Raw genomic sequence first — 13,160 nt, 5'->3', positions numbered from 1 at the left:
CAGTGCCATAATCCTTTTGAAGGCCCTAGGGAAGAAAATTTCCTTTGCCTCTTCCAGCTCCTGGGGCTCCTGGCATTGTTGCCTTATGGCAGCAAACTTCCAATCGTTTCTTCCACCTTCATGTAGCCTCTCTTTCCTGTGTTTCTGTGTGTCCTCTTCTCGGCTTATAAGGACCCCAGTTATTAGATTGGGAGTGTACCAAGTATCTGATTACATCAGCAAAGACCCTATTTACAAATAGGATAATATTCTGAGATTCCAGATGGATGTGAATTTTGAGGGAACATTCACTATCCAACCCATAAAACATCATAAAAGAAATAAGCAGGAAGAATTTGCCAATAGCATCCACAATTATTTAGAATACACTTATAGAGGGTTTTAAATGTGTCCACAAATTCTTTGATACTCTTATCTTTGAAAGATAACATCTTAATTAATTTCTCTTGTGCTCAAAGCTAGACTTAGAGTGTACTTACCTTTAACAAATAGAAAATGTGAAGCATGACTACATGCAATTCTGGAGGGTAAGTCAAAAGTCATTAGAACTTCCTCTCTCTGGGAGTTAGCTTCCCTGTTGTGAGCACACTTAAGTATCCTATGGAGAGGCCCTTGTGGCAAGAAAACTGAAATCTCCAACCAAAATCCACAAAGGAATGATGCTTCTTGCCCATGCCCATGTGATATGTCATCCTGAAGTAAATCTTGAAACACTGTGGAGGCTCCAGATGTCTGCAGCCCTTGACAACATCCTGACAGGCCCACATGAGTCATCTTGAACCAGAACCACCCAACTAATCTGTTCCTGAATTCAAGACCCCCAGAAACTGTGAGATTATAAAGATTTGTTGTTTTGAGCTATGGGATTGTAAAGTAAATTTTTGCCAACCACGGAAAACTAATACAGTGCCTAACACGATAATTTAACCAATATTTTAACAATGTATAAAATTTCTTTTATATTTGAAACTGCCTTACCCTATATCTTAAAAAATAATTCTATAGATACAGTTGTAATAACAGAAAAAAATATAAAAGGAAAAAAAATCATCCAGGATCTCACTATCTTAACACATTTTTTCCTCCACCTTTCATTTTAATCCAACTCAATCTATTAGCTTTATAAACATATGGTAGGTACTTTTTCACTTTGTATTACATCATAAGTATCTTTATCATATTACCTTGGTAGGCATCATAATTATCAATGTTCAGTGACTGTCTAATTGCTTACTCATTTTACTGCTATTGGATAATAATAACATGTATTAGAATGAGCATTTTTGTGCATATTTTTCTATTGTCATGGATAGATGTCCATAAATATGATTAAAGTGTCAAAGACTATAAGTATTTGGATATATCTTGAAAGGTACTGCTGTTGATATCAATAAAAGGTATAAATGCTAAACTTCTTAAAATATTAATATATTTATGGTAAATAAAAGTACCCTAAAATTAAGAACATTGGATGCTGAAGAGGGTCTTTTTTAACTTTTGCAACTCTGAAAAGTTTGAACAATTTAATTGTGGTCTGAAAACCACTCTTCAGATGATGTTGTTTTCTCAGCTGTCATATGACACAACATCAACAAACCCTAAGATAAGTCATGACAGATGTGCCTGTAGTACTGTAAGTAGCTTACCTGAATTCCCTTTAGAGATGAAGCACCCATATAAAGAAATACTCCATATAGCACTGGCATGGGAATAAACTGTAAAAGAGCAATTAGAGAAAAGGCACAAATTATTTTCCAATACATTGGCATGCTGTTTTTCATTTAGCCAAAAGTGGGGGTGGAAACAGATACAAAATGTATTTTTGAAGCAATATAATACAGAACCAGAAGACATGGATTCAAATCAGACCTTTAGCACTTTGGAAGCTTATGTAAATTATTTAAGCTCTGTGCATTAGTTGTTCACTATCTAAAAAACGATGATAACAATAGGGTTCTTATCAATATGTAATAGGTGAAAAACTATTTCAGAAACCACATCATGCACAATAAATAAGAGTTTTAACAATTATTAATATTTTTATTTAACAATAAGAAATAACTGTTATGCAACTTGAAAGACAATTTAAATTTTATTTCACAATGGCAAGATAATTGGATTAAAAGAGGAAGAATGGATCTTACACTGAAAAGTTGTTCCTAGATTATAGTAGATATTTGTAATCATGTGTTGTTCATACTATCTCTTTTTATTGAAATAGCTCATCATCATCCACCTTTATAATTATTTACACGACATGAATTAATTCTTGCAAAAATTTCAGTGATTAAATACAAGTAAACTTGTGAAAATTATTAAATAATTCAATTAAAATTTTCAAATTACAGGCAACTAAAATTAGTTATAATTTATAGTGAAATTAACATAATTCAGAAATATCTGCCAAATTACATGACAAAATAAGTACTATGTAGTGCTCTTCAAAATGAATTAAAATATTTTAAATGTAAAAAAGTAAGTATATGTAATGATGATGTCCATGCAATAGTTTTATGGAGCACTTAAAGTATAAAACTGGATATTTGACCACAAGCATGGCTATGCTCATTTCTACACAGCTAACTTATAGCAGGTAATATTAGTTGCTAATATATCTTTCCATTGATAAAAAATCAGAAACTTCAGTTTGTGAAGTACCCTAAAAGTGAATTCAGGTCACAGTCAATCAGAAATGAGTGATGTTTTTCCAAAGCTTGATCATCATTTCAAAGTTATTATAATAGTTTACACAATGATTTTTATTTTGCCATTGAAAACCTTTATATATCTAAGGATTCTAAACTATAGGACATAATTTCTTCCCTTCAGTTTAAGAAGAATTGCATAAATACGATAAAAAAATTCATCACTTTCATCACATGCCATACAATATTTGTAATATGTTCCTTAGATTCAAGTGAAATCTTTAAATATGCATTTTTCTGCTTTCTCTCAAACTCATAAAAACATTCCATTACCTTCAGAATGCTGGTCATAAAGACGGATGATCCCATGAGAATAAAAATCATAAGCCCAGTAACCCTTTGTTCCCGAATGCCAAGAAATTTGGGTTGTTCTCCTGGAGCTGAACATTCTGATTCCAATTTCAGGCTGTTGACATGAGTGATGGAAAGGACTGTGGCAGCCACAAACCATGGCAAGCCCATGATGGAGCATACTCCAAGCATGACGGCCACCATTAATAGATCCAGATGGTACCCACAACCTTTCTGTTAAAAAGCAGAAAGAAAAGAAACCATCAATAAAACAGCTAAAGGATGGCCTGATTGTGAATAGAATCCTCATCCTGATAATATCCCAAAGGCCCTCCACAGTGGATCTTCTCCAGGTAAACTCTTAAACATTTTTCCAGTTGCTCTCTGATATCTCAGTGGGTGGCTTTCCATTGGGAAGAGTAATATCATAGAACCAAGGCTCCCTTTTTATGCTCAATTTATCTCAATATAGTGTGATCTAGTTCAAAAAGTTTTTCTTTCAGCACTAGAAAAATATCAGTCTTTCTTAAAATGCTAGTTTTTATGTTTTCTATCTCCTCTGTATTTCCATTCTGATGTTACTAATCTCCTCTGTATTTCTACTCCACTATCATTAACCTCCAGGTGTTGCAAATTTAAGTGCTTCACAGAAAGTTTAAGAAAGGAAAATAAGTGGGATAGATATGAGGAGGCTGATATCAATAGGTGATTAGGTCCATTCTCTGAGGGAGAACTTGAGGATGGGCAAGAGCACTGCTCCCCTCTCTCACTGGGTCCTGCAGGAACTTAAAGGGTAAAACCTCTGAGGTAGCAAAGAGTTGGCCTATTTTATGTTCCAATTCTTATTTTTAATTTTGCAAAGATACCACTGTATCAGAGGCAGTATAATAAAGTGGTTAAAAGAATAGGTTCTGGAGACCAATGGCCTGGGGTCAAATGCCAGCTCAACCAATGACCTTAGGTATATCTCTTTGTCTATTGTGTCACCTATCTGAAAACTGGTGATGATAACAGAAAGCACATCACTGGGTTGTCATGGGAATTGAATTATTTAGTTTTGAAAATCATTTAGTATTATGTATGGTCTATGGAGAGCACTCAATGAACATTAAGTACCATTACATTCTAGCAGTTGGACAACACATTTTTCTTTTGTACGCATTTTGTTTCAATGCTCCTCAATAAAACTATGTTTCTTAAGAACAGATAATCTGTCATATAATTTCTCAATATTTCAGTTTCTAGCACAATAATTAACACACATGAAGTAACCAATAAAAGTTACAGATTGACTTGTTTTAAAAGGAAATATATATCATTGAAACTTCTCTTAGAATTAAACTTAATTATTCTAATTATAAAATAAGATATAACAGTTAAATTTGGTCTGACCATGAGCAGCAGTGACCAATTCTTCAATAAAACAACTTTGGCATTTTTGGAGGCAGTTTTGTCAAACTACAAGCAGCTTATAGTTAATACAAAAGCTCACAGAGTCTAAAGTATGAATCTTATTTGTTGCATATCTGTCATAGTAGCATTTTCTGTTATTTTGTTTTGTTAATTATTTTCTTTTAAAAAAAGATTCTCAAAGTTACTGGTACTTCCTTTCTTTTTTGTTTATCCCTGCTAAATCATTAAAAATGACAAAAGGGGGGGGGGGGAATCCACCTAACAACCCCCCCCCCACGTCCCCATGTTGTCACCAGCTCAGTGAAGCACTTCCTTGAGTCAACTGATATCTGGGGCAATGCTACAGTTCACTAAAATGTTCACTAGAACTATTCCCCTGATGTATATGATTCTGGAAACTTTCTTTTGTAAGCAATGCAGGGAAGATTTTCATTAAAAGATTTGTAAAATGGGAAGAGAATCCTGGTGTCAGCATAACCTAAAAGGCAGTAGGAAGGTGTTTTACTAGGGCTATAATGTGGTCCCTTGACCCTTCTGCAAACATTTTGGAAGATGTGCTTCTGTCATATAGAACTCAAATTTTGATTCCTTTAGAGTTTGCCCTAAGCAGTTCCAGAAATGTTTTGTCTTTGGGACTGAGAGACAATGATAAAGGTGAGTGAAGGATCTACCTCCTTAAGGCCCTAAATCTGAAGGAATGGTTGTGAATGTGCCCCTAAAGCTTGTAGCAAAGCTGTGGTGCTGCTAGGAGAGGATGGAGGATGTAAGAAGTTCTGGAGGCCACAAGATGAATATCAGAGTCTAGTTTGTGCTTTTAGCACATCCTGGACTTGCTCAGGAACCATGTTCACTACAATTTAATAATGGGAGGAAGATCTTCCTTATGATGGAGATTTTCTATAACTCCTATTGAGTGATTTTATAATGTGATACAATATGAACAGTGTAATTCTGGAATGATGAAAATGGACAAAACAATTTTTTCAGAGGGAATAATTTCCTTTTAAAATTTAGAAAGCTAGCTTTGTTATATACAAATATATCATTAAAAAAAAAAACAAGACAACTTCCCCCTCATTATGCCATACAACAATGGGGGCATCTTGATTTTATGCAAACCAAAGGAAATAAAGTCGTTCTGGCACTTCCACTAATTAATCAGCAACTTTATTCTTGCCTTTCATTAGAAGTGCCTTTAAAAACTTGGTCTTTGTAACCAAATTATTAGCTGATAGGCATGCCAGCCAAAGGGAACTATCCCTTTGTCAGAGAGAGAACTCTGCACCTTCTAACATATTTCTGTAGACTTTTTTTTCTCAAATAAAGACAGAACTGGAGTTTTTATTCTCACATTCATCCATGAATCACGGAAAATGGACATATGGGAGGAAAAGGGAGCATAGCAACAGGTGATGCTACACCAGACCCCACTAAAACCAACATGCAGCAAGACAAGAGGCCAGCCAAAAGGACCATCTGATACCCAGATGCCACTGCTGAAAAAATTCATTTCAAAGCTTGGCAGCAATTTCCTGCATCTGTCAAGTTAACCACATAAAAGACTATAGATTGACATGAAGAACCAGGCTGACAAAGAGGGCAAAAAAGAACATATCAAATGCCATAATCATCAAGAGAATGTGGTGCCAAATGAATGTTGCAAACGCATTCATTTACTCAAGTGATCTGGGATTGTATTGCTGTTTATTAAAAATGATGTCAAGAGAAGCCTGAACTGTCTACAGAAACATGTAGAAAAGCCCATAGTTGTATCTTAATAGAAACTTTCTTTTCTGCAAGATAATGTCTTTCTCTTTACACTTTCTGAGAGTAAGCTTAAAAAAAAAAAAAAAAAAACAAAAAAAACAAGCTGTTACTTTCAATGCTTTTTAAAGAGATTCCATTAACCTATGCCTATCCCACTTCTCTGAGGAAGAAACAAACAAACAAATATACAAATGCTGGAGATGATATGGATTTATATGTATAACTATAAGTAATATATGATATTTTTCATTTCAGATTTTCACACTTGCAGCTTCTTTCACTCTTCATATGACCCAAAGGATCATAAGATGCAATGAGTTAGAGTTTTGCTTATTTTGTTCTCCCTCATTCTTATTGCAATGAGTCACTTAGCCAGTGAGTTAGGCTTAGCCTATGTAGATCAGGAAGGTTTGTATATGTAGTAACACTTATGAAATGATTTTTTTTTTTTTTTACTGGCATGAGAAACATTGTCTAAAAGAAAACTAACTACTAGTTCTGATGATGAAATTGAAAAGATCTAAAATATGTTTGGAAGAGATAAAAACAAATTAATTCTGGAGTGACTTAGAGTTATGATATAGACTTAGATAATAGGATGTAGAGTCTACAAGGTGCTTGGTATATTAACTAGAAAGGTACAGTAACTAGAAAACAAAACTCATTAAAAAATTTTCAGGGAATGTTCCAACCAGAGCAAAAACGGGTTTTCAGGTAAAAAAAAAAAAAAAAGAAAAAAGAAAAAAAAAGAAAAGAAAACTTACGAAAGCTGAGATGTGGTGAACTTGTGGTCTGGAAGTATATTCAAGAAACATTTTTTTGTGTGTGTGTGAAAATGTGGTTCAAGCCAAAGTCAGGAGTTTTTGCAAATGTTTCAGTGAAGCAGCAGGAAGGGAGAGCGGCCATGAAACCAACTGTTTTTCTAAGTAAACAGTGTTCTAAGAGGTGATATTTTTGTTGTTGTTAACAAGAAATCAGCAGCAAAGCAAAGTTAAAGAAGACAAGGGTTATAGAACAAAATTAAATGTTCATTGTGGATAAATCATGTATCCAATGGAAGAAACTTGTTTTTAAATTATCTACATCCAAGAAGGACAGGGTGCTCAGGCTCAGAGTAACCAAGACCCCACTGACTCCTCTACTGATAGCAATACCACAGACCTCAGAGTCAAGCCAGACTTGCTCTGATACTAAGTCCAAGTTTCTGATACTAAGTTTCTGATACTAAGGGGTAAAAATATGAACCTTCTGAATACAAAGTTACTTATTTACATAATACAAAAAGTTTAATTATGTAGCTTCAGGTTAATTTCAGTGACAAAAATATTAAATGTTTTAGTTCTGCATTTCCATCCTGTCAATGAAAGTATATGAAAGGACCACTTGAAGAATGTATTACTATATTCTGGTTATTCTACACTGTGTGTACAAGGGGGAGAACAGTATGTAGATTTTGGAGCTGTGATATTAAGGGCCTACAATAGGCTGATGAAGAATTAGGAGCAAGAACAAAGGCTAGGCAATTCATGAGGTTGAGAAACCTCAAAAGGGCCAGGATACAGAATGGCTCAGAAGGTAATAACACAGAAAGCAAATCCTCATTTACTTCCAGTTTGTTTTAATATGACTCCATTAGTACTTGGAGAAAATACTGTCTGAATCAGTTTAACTGATAACCTACACACAGGGTAATATTTCAGCAAAATCAATGGAATTCTACCCTTATTATAAGGGCTAAAGCAAACTTCTTTTGAAAGGTAATCAATGACTGAATGGCTTACTTTCTGCTTACAATATCAGTCTTTTAGTTTATTTTTTTTAAATGTCATGTAATTATATGCCGTCACTAAAAATGAAAAAAAATTACATTGCTGAAATGGGATGATCTCCACAATAATATTCTTCCATGAAAAAAAATGAATATATATGGTATGAAAATACATACTTAAAGCTGGGGCTGCAGGGTTTGGGCTCAGTAGTAGAACACATACTTATCCTGTGTTTGATCCCCAGAAAAGAAAGAATGAGAAAGAAAAACAGAAAGGCGGACAGATGGAAGGAAGAAAAAGATAATATCTACTTAACTATATATCAAAATGTAAACAATATTATCTCTAGGCCATAAAATTATAGTGTTTTTCAACTTTGTCTTTTAATTTTTCATATTATCTGATTTTAAATCAAAATCATGTTTACTTTAAAATCAAAAAACAGAGATGCTTTTAGTTTTTTAAAAAATAAACAGGTGTTTAGTATAAAATGTTTTCCTACATTTTAGAGAATTGCAGGATAACACAATGTTTAACATAATGTTCTAAAACTTGTTTTATAGGTCTACTCAAGTAACTATGTAACATTATAATAAAAAGTCCTGGTGATGCTTGATTTTGTATAATGCTGGTATTTTTAAGGAAATGTTTTAAAATTATTGATATTAAAAAATGACACTATTAAAGGCTACTCAGGAGGCTGAGGCAGGAGGATCCAGAGTTCAAAGCCAGCCTCAGGAACAGTGAGGTTATTATCCAAAGTACAGGTATGAAGACATGAATTGATGTGAATATACTGTATATACAACCAGAGATATGAAAAATTTTGCTCTATATGTGTAATAAGAATTAGAATACATTCTGCTGTCATATATAAATAAAAAAATCTAAAAAAAAAAGTGAGATGATGAGTAACTCAGTGATATCTTATCTCTAAATAAAATGCAAAATATGGCCGGGAATGTGGCTAAGTGGTCAAGTGCCCCTGAGTTCATTTCCTGGTAACAAATGAATAGATAAATAAATAAGGAGACTATTAAACCAATCCATCTAAACTTATGAGAGCAAATTATTTAATTTTAAAAAATTTTCCTGTAAATGGGATAATTTGACTTCCTTCTTTCCTATTCATATTCCTTTTATTTCATTCTCTTGCCCGATTGCTTTGGCTAAAATTTCTAGTACTGCATTGAATAGGAGTGGCAAGAGAAGACACCCTTGTCTGGTTTCTTAGAGAAAATGCTTTCAGATTTTTCACAATTCATAAGATTTCAGTTGTGGGTTTATCATATATGATTTTTTTTTATTGATGAAGTATGATCCTTCTAAATTCTTCAAAGCTTTTATCATGAATTTTATCAAATGCTTCTTTTGCATCTCTTGAGGTTAACTGATGTGTTAATGAAAACAAATAAAAATTTAAAAAGTAGAATTTTCCTGCCAGTTTATGTCCCACTGATAGTTCAAAATGGCCATGTTGGGAATAGTCACACTATGGAAATCAGCACATATGGTAAATCTGGGTCTCCTTTTTTTACATAAGAGAGCTGGTTGTTCACCTGGTATTAAACTAGACCAACACTCCACTGGTCTAGTTCGTAAGATTTTATGAGATGTTTTAAAATATATTTCGTTAATAATTGAATATTTTATTTAATAAAAATCCTAAGTAAATTGAATTAATACCTTTTAAACATTCAGCATCTTAAGTTATTTTCTACAAAGAGAATGAAGAAAGCTCTTTAAGATAGATACACTTCCTTAGTAAGATTTATTACAAATAATTATGCTTTCTTATCTCATTATTATATTCACCAAAAGTCTAATTTTTTAATCATTCTAATATATTTACAAAATCCATGATTTCTGTTACTCTGAAAATGATTTTTCCCCCATAGAGTAAGTGTATGTGAGCTGGCAATCTCCAAACCCCAATGATACTAAAACAAAACAAGATTGAACATGTTCTCTTTTTGCAAGGACTTATTTTGATTATTTTTAATCATTCAATGACTTAATTGATTTTATTTAACTCATTCCTTTAAATGTAGTACTCATATCACATATCTAAGAAAAATTGAATACCAGTGAAAAATGGTTGTTCAAAGCAGCAAAATGGTAGGGTCAGAATATTGTATATAAGATATATCCAAAATTAATTATTCTCCTTGTAAAAAAAAGCTATCAAAATTTTCCATAGAATTAAAACAATATCACTTAAAAACTATAATATTTGTGACTGAGTTTTGTTGTTATAGGCATAACAAACAGAATAATGATTAAAACGAGAAATATCTGGACATGTAATTTGTTCTACTAATTAATGCAACGCAATTGCATGTAATAGGCATAGTTAGGATCAAATAAAGGAACAGAGAATCCCAGATGTAAGATAAGTTGTTAAAGCTGTACTTAACCGAAATTACTTCATTAAAGTATGTTAAACATGCTAAAATTAGAAAATTGACAATGTTTTTTTTTTCCTCAGTCCTGAAGGTAAGATTCTAAGACTAATGCTTACCCAAGTGCTACTAACAAATTTTTCATTGTATTTTAAGATAAAGTGTCTTGCAAAACAATAAAAATTATGAACCCCAATGGTCACAGTGGCACTAATCCAGCTGCTCAGGAAGCTGAGGCAGGAAGATCAAAAGTTCAAAGCCAGCCTCAGCAAAAGCAAGGCGATAAGCAACTCAGTGAAATCCTGTCTCTGAATAAAATACAAAATAGGGCTGAGATGTGGTTCATTGGTCAAGTGCCCTGAGTTCAATCCCTGGTATTCCCCCCAAAGTTATGAACCCCAAAATATGATTTTAGTATTTCAATGTGCAAATGAATACAGAATACAGGCAAAGTTGATTACTATCAGTTAAATCAGAATTACTTATTTTGAAATTGATGTTAAAATATACCTTTAGCTTATGTTCTTTTCTGTTGATGATGACAGCTGTAATCTGTTGGTCCATAAAAATTAGAATAGTACAAAGCAAAGCTGGAATTATAGCAGCTATTACTGTCCACCATGGATTTGGACCTAAAGGTGTAACAAACCAGCCACGATCATCTCTGGTAGGCTGAGGAAAATAAATGAGTGTACATATTAGCAGCTGGATTAATAGATACTGAATCAAATTAAGTCTTAGAAATACTACCAGGAAATCCCTAATTATAAACTGGCAAACTGAGTGGCCCATAATTAATATTCATGGTATTCATGAAGCATTTATAAGATAACAGTCATCACTCTAAGTGCTTTAACTATTTTAACTCATTTTTTTTCTTCACAACATTCTAAAGATGATTAAAAAAAAATGAGGCATACAGATCTAGTAAATTGCTCAAGGTCCCAAAGTAAGTGATAATAAGTAATAAAGATGGAATTTAAACTCTGACAAATTAGCTCAAAAATCTATATTCTCAATCAATACCTACAGTAAAAAAATCAATATTTACCCTTTACAATTGGAAATTTTATTTATTTTAACAAATAATACATTGACTACTCTTCTAAAACTGATACACAAAGATAACTAGGTCAGAACCTTCTTTCAGTTTAGAATCACCAAAAGACATATAAACAAAATATTTCAATAGAATGTAGTCATTTATTTTAGATGTAGGCATAGGCTATTGTGTGAAGATGGAGTAATAATTTTGTCACATCAGAGGCTCGGCATAGGGTTCTAAACATGAATGATGCTGAAGATGAGTCTCAAAGAAATTCATTCTGGCAACAATACTATGAGGAATTTCCCACCCCTGTTCTACAAATGAGAAAACTGAGGTTCAGAGAGGGTTAGTAACTGGCTCAAGGCCAGAATTCTGTTCTAGGCCTATCTTAATCTATTTTTCAAGCCCTACTCACTGTCTCAAGATAATGCATTTCCCTTAGCTTCAAAATCCTTCCTGATCTTTTAGAGTGTTGATTTTATGGAAGTTGACAGGAATTTTTTTCAAGCAATCCTTGGGTTTTTATTTCTATGATTACTATTTATTTTTAATACTAAACCAAAGTTTTAGACATACTACACGTAGCTAATTTACTGCTCTACTGATGTATATTATATATTTTCATGAAAATAAGAAGTGCTAAGGTTACAGACTTCATCTTGATGAAGATTGAACCTAGAGAAAGGGAGAGATAGATGATAGATGTTAAGTGCTATGATAAATTCACCTTGAAAACACTTGGTACTTGCAGTTTTGGAGATGGGATCCCAATGGCATAGTCTATTAAAACCATACACAAAATTGTAAGAAAGACAGCAAAGTCACTCACTATGGATCGAACCTAAAAATAATAAGAACACTTGTCACTTGAAGGAGCTATAAATACCAATAAGTACTCAGAACACAATCTAGAGTCACACTTTATAAACACTTTATGACATAATATCATAATATATTTCATGTATACTATAATATTACCATTAGGTCTGTCAGAACCTGAATATATATTTATGTATCTCTGTCATTTCGGAGAGTACACACTTAACATTTCCAGAATAAAGAATTATGGAATAGATATAATGGTGGTTGTGTTGTTAAAATACCTACTTAAAATCTAACTTTATTATGAACCTGGGTGTGTAAAAATTCAGAACACAGAATAAGGTTGCATGGACAAAATTTGACAAAATTTTAGGACTCCTTTTCAAGTCCACAGGAAACATTTTAATATGATTAGTCAAATGCATTGTAAAATAAAAGTATCTGTTTTTATTGAAGAAGCTCAATGTTTTAGTTTATCTGTGATACAAGTATGGCACTTAGTTTATCTATGATACAAGTATGGCACTTGGTAATATAAACAACAGAGGAGGCAAATTTAAAATTTATTCAATTTTAAATGTATTCTGCATAAGCCAGTTTTTCAAGTTATTTCTCTTTTAAAAATCCATTTTTGAGCAAATATCCTTACACAATTATTAATAAGATCTGTTTTTTTCTTAGGATCTTTATATACACAAATAATTTTTTAAACGCTTAAGATTACTGTTTAAACTTACAAAAAATAATTTTGTATTAATCAGATTAAGCTTAGTGGGAAGAAATTAATCTTCCACCTTAGGGAAGAAAGAGACTAAAACAGAAGCCCTTTCTGAAGGGAACAGTTCTTGAAACATTTTCTCAGAAGAATTTTTATCAAAATCTATAGCTCAACCATAAAAAGCTTGTTTCCTTGTTTCTTTTACTTTTTTTTTTTTTTTTTTGA

The 13,160-nt window shown here is 32.7% G+C and overlaps 1 protein-coding gene across 13 annotated transcripts in view; it reads right to left on the bottom strand.

The window, feature by feature from the left end:
• Slc4a10 (solute carrier family 4 member 10) overlaps nucleotides 1-13,160 on the bottom strand; it is a 295,237-nt gene that overhangs the window by 23,974 nt on the left and 258,103 nt on the right. For all 13 annotated transcript variants that reach the window (XM_048812376.1, XM_048812375.1, XM_048812380.1 and 10 more), the window contains 4 exons: nucleotides 12,123-12,236; nucleotides 10,858-11,019; nucleotides 2,979-3,230; nucleotides 1,647-1,715 (listed from right to left, as the gene is read on the bottom strand). In XM_048812376.1, the coding sequence (XP_048668333.1) occupies nucleotides 1,647-1,715; nucleotides 2,979-3,230; nucleotides 10,858-11,019; nucleotides 12,123-12,236 (597 nt within the window). The remainder of the gene's footprint in view (nucleotides 1-1,646; nucleotides 1,716-2,978; nucleotides 3,231-10,857; nucleotides 11,020-12,122; nucleotides 12,237-13,160) is intronic.

Source organism: Marmota marmota, unplaced genomic scaffold, assembly GCF_001458135.2.
Source record: "Marmota marmota marmota unplaced genomic scaffold, marMar, whole genome shotgun sequence".
Classification (NCBI taxonomy): Eukaryota; Metazoa; Chordata; class Mammalia; order Rodentia; family Sciuridae; genus Marmota; species Marmota marmota.
Note: the sequence above shows the minus strand (reverse complement) of the source record. Positions and strands in the feature narration are given on the sequence as shown.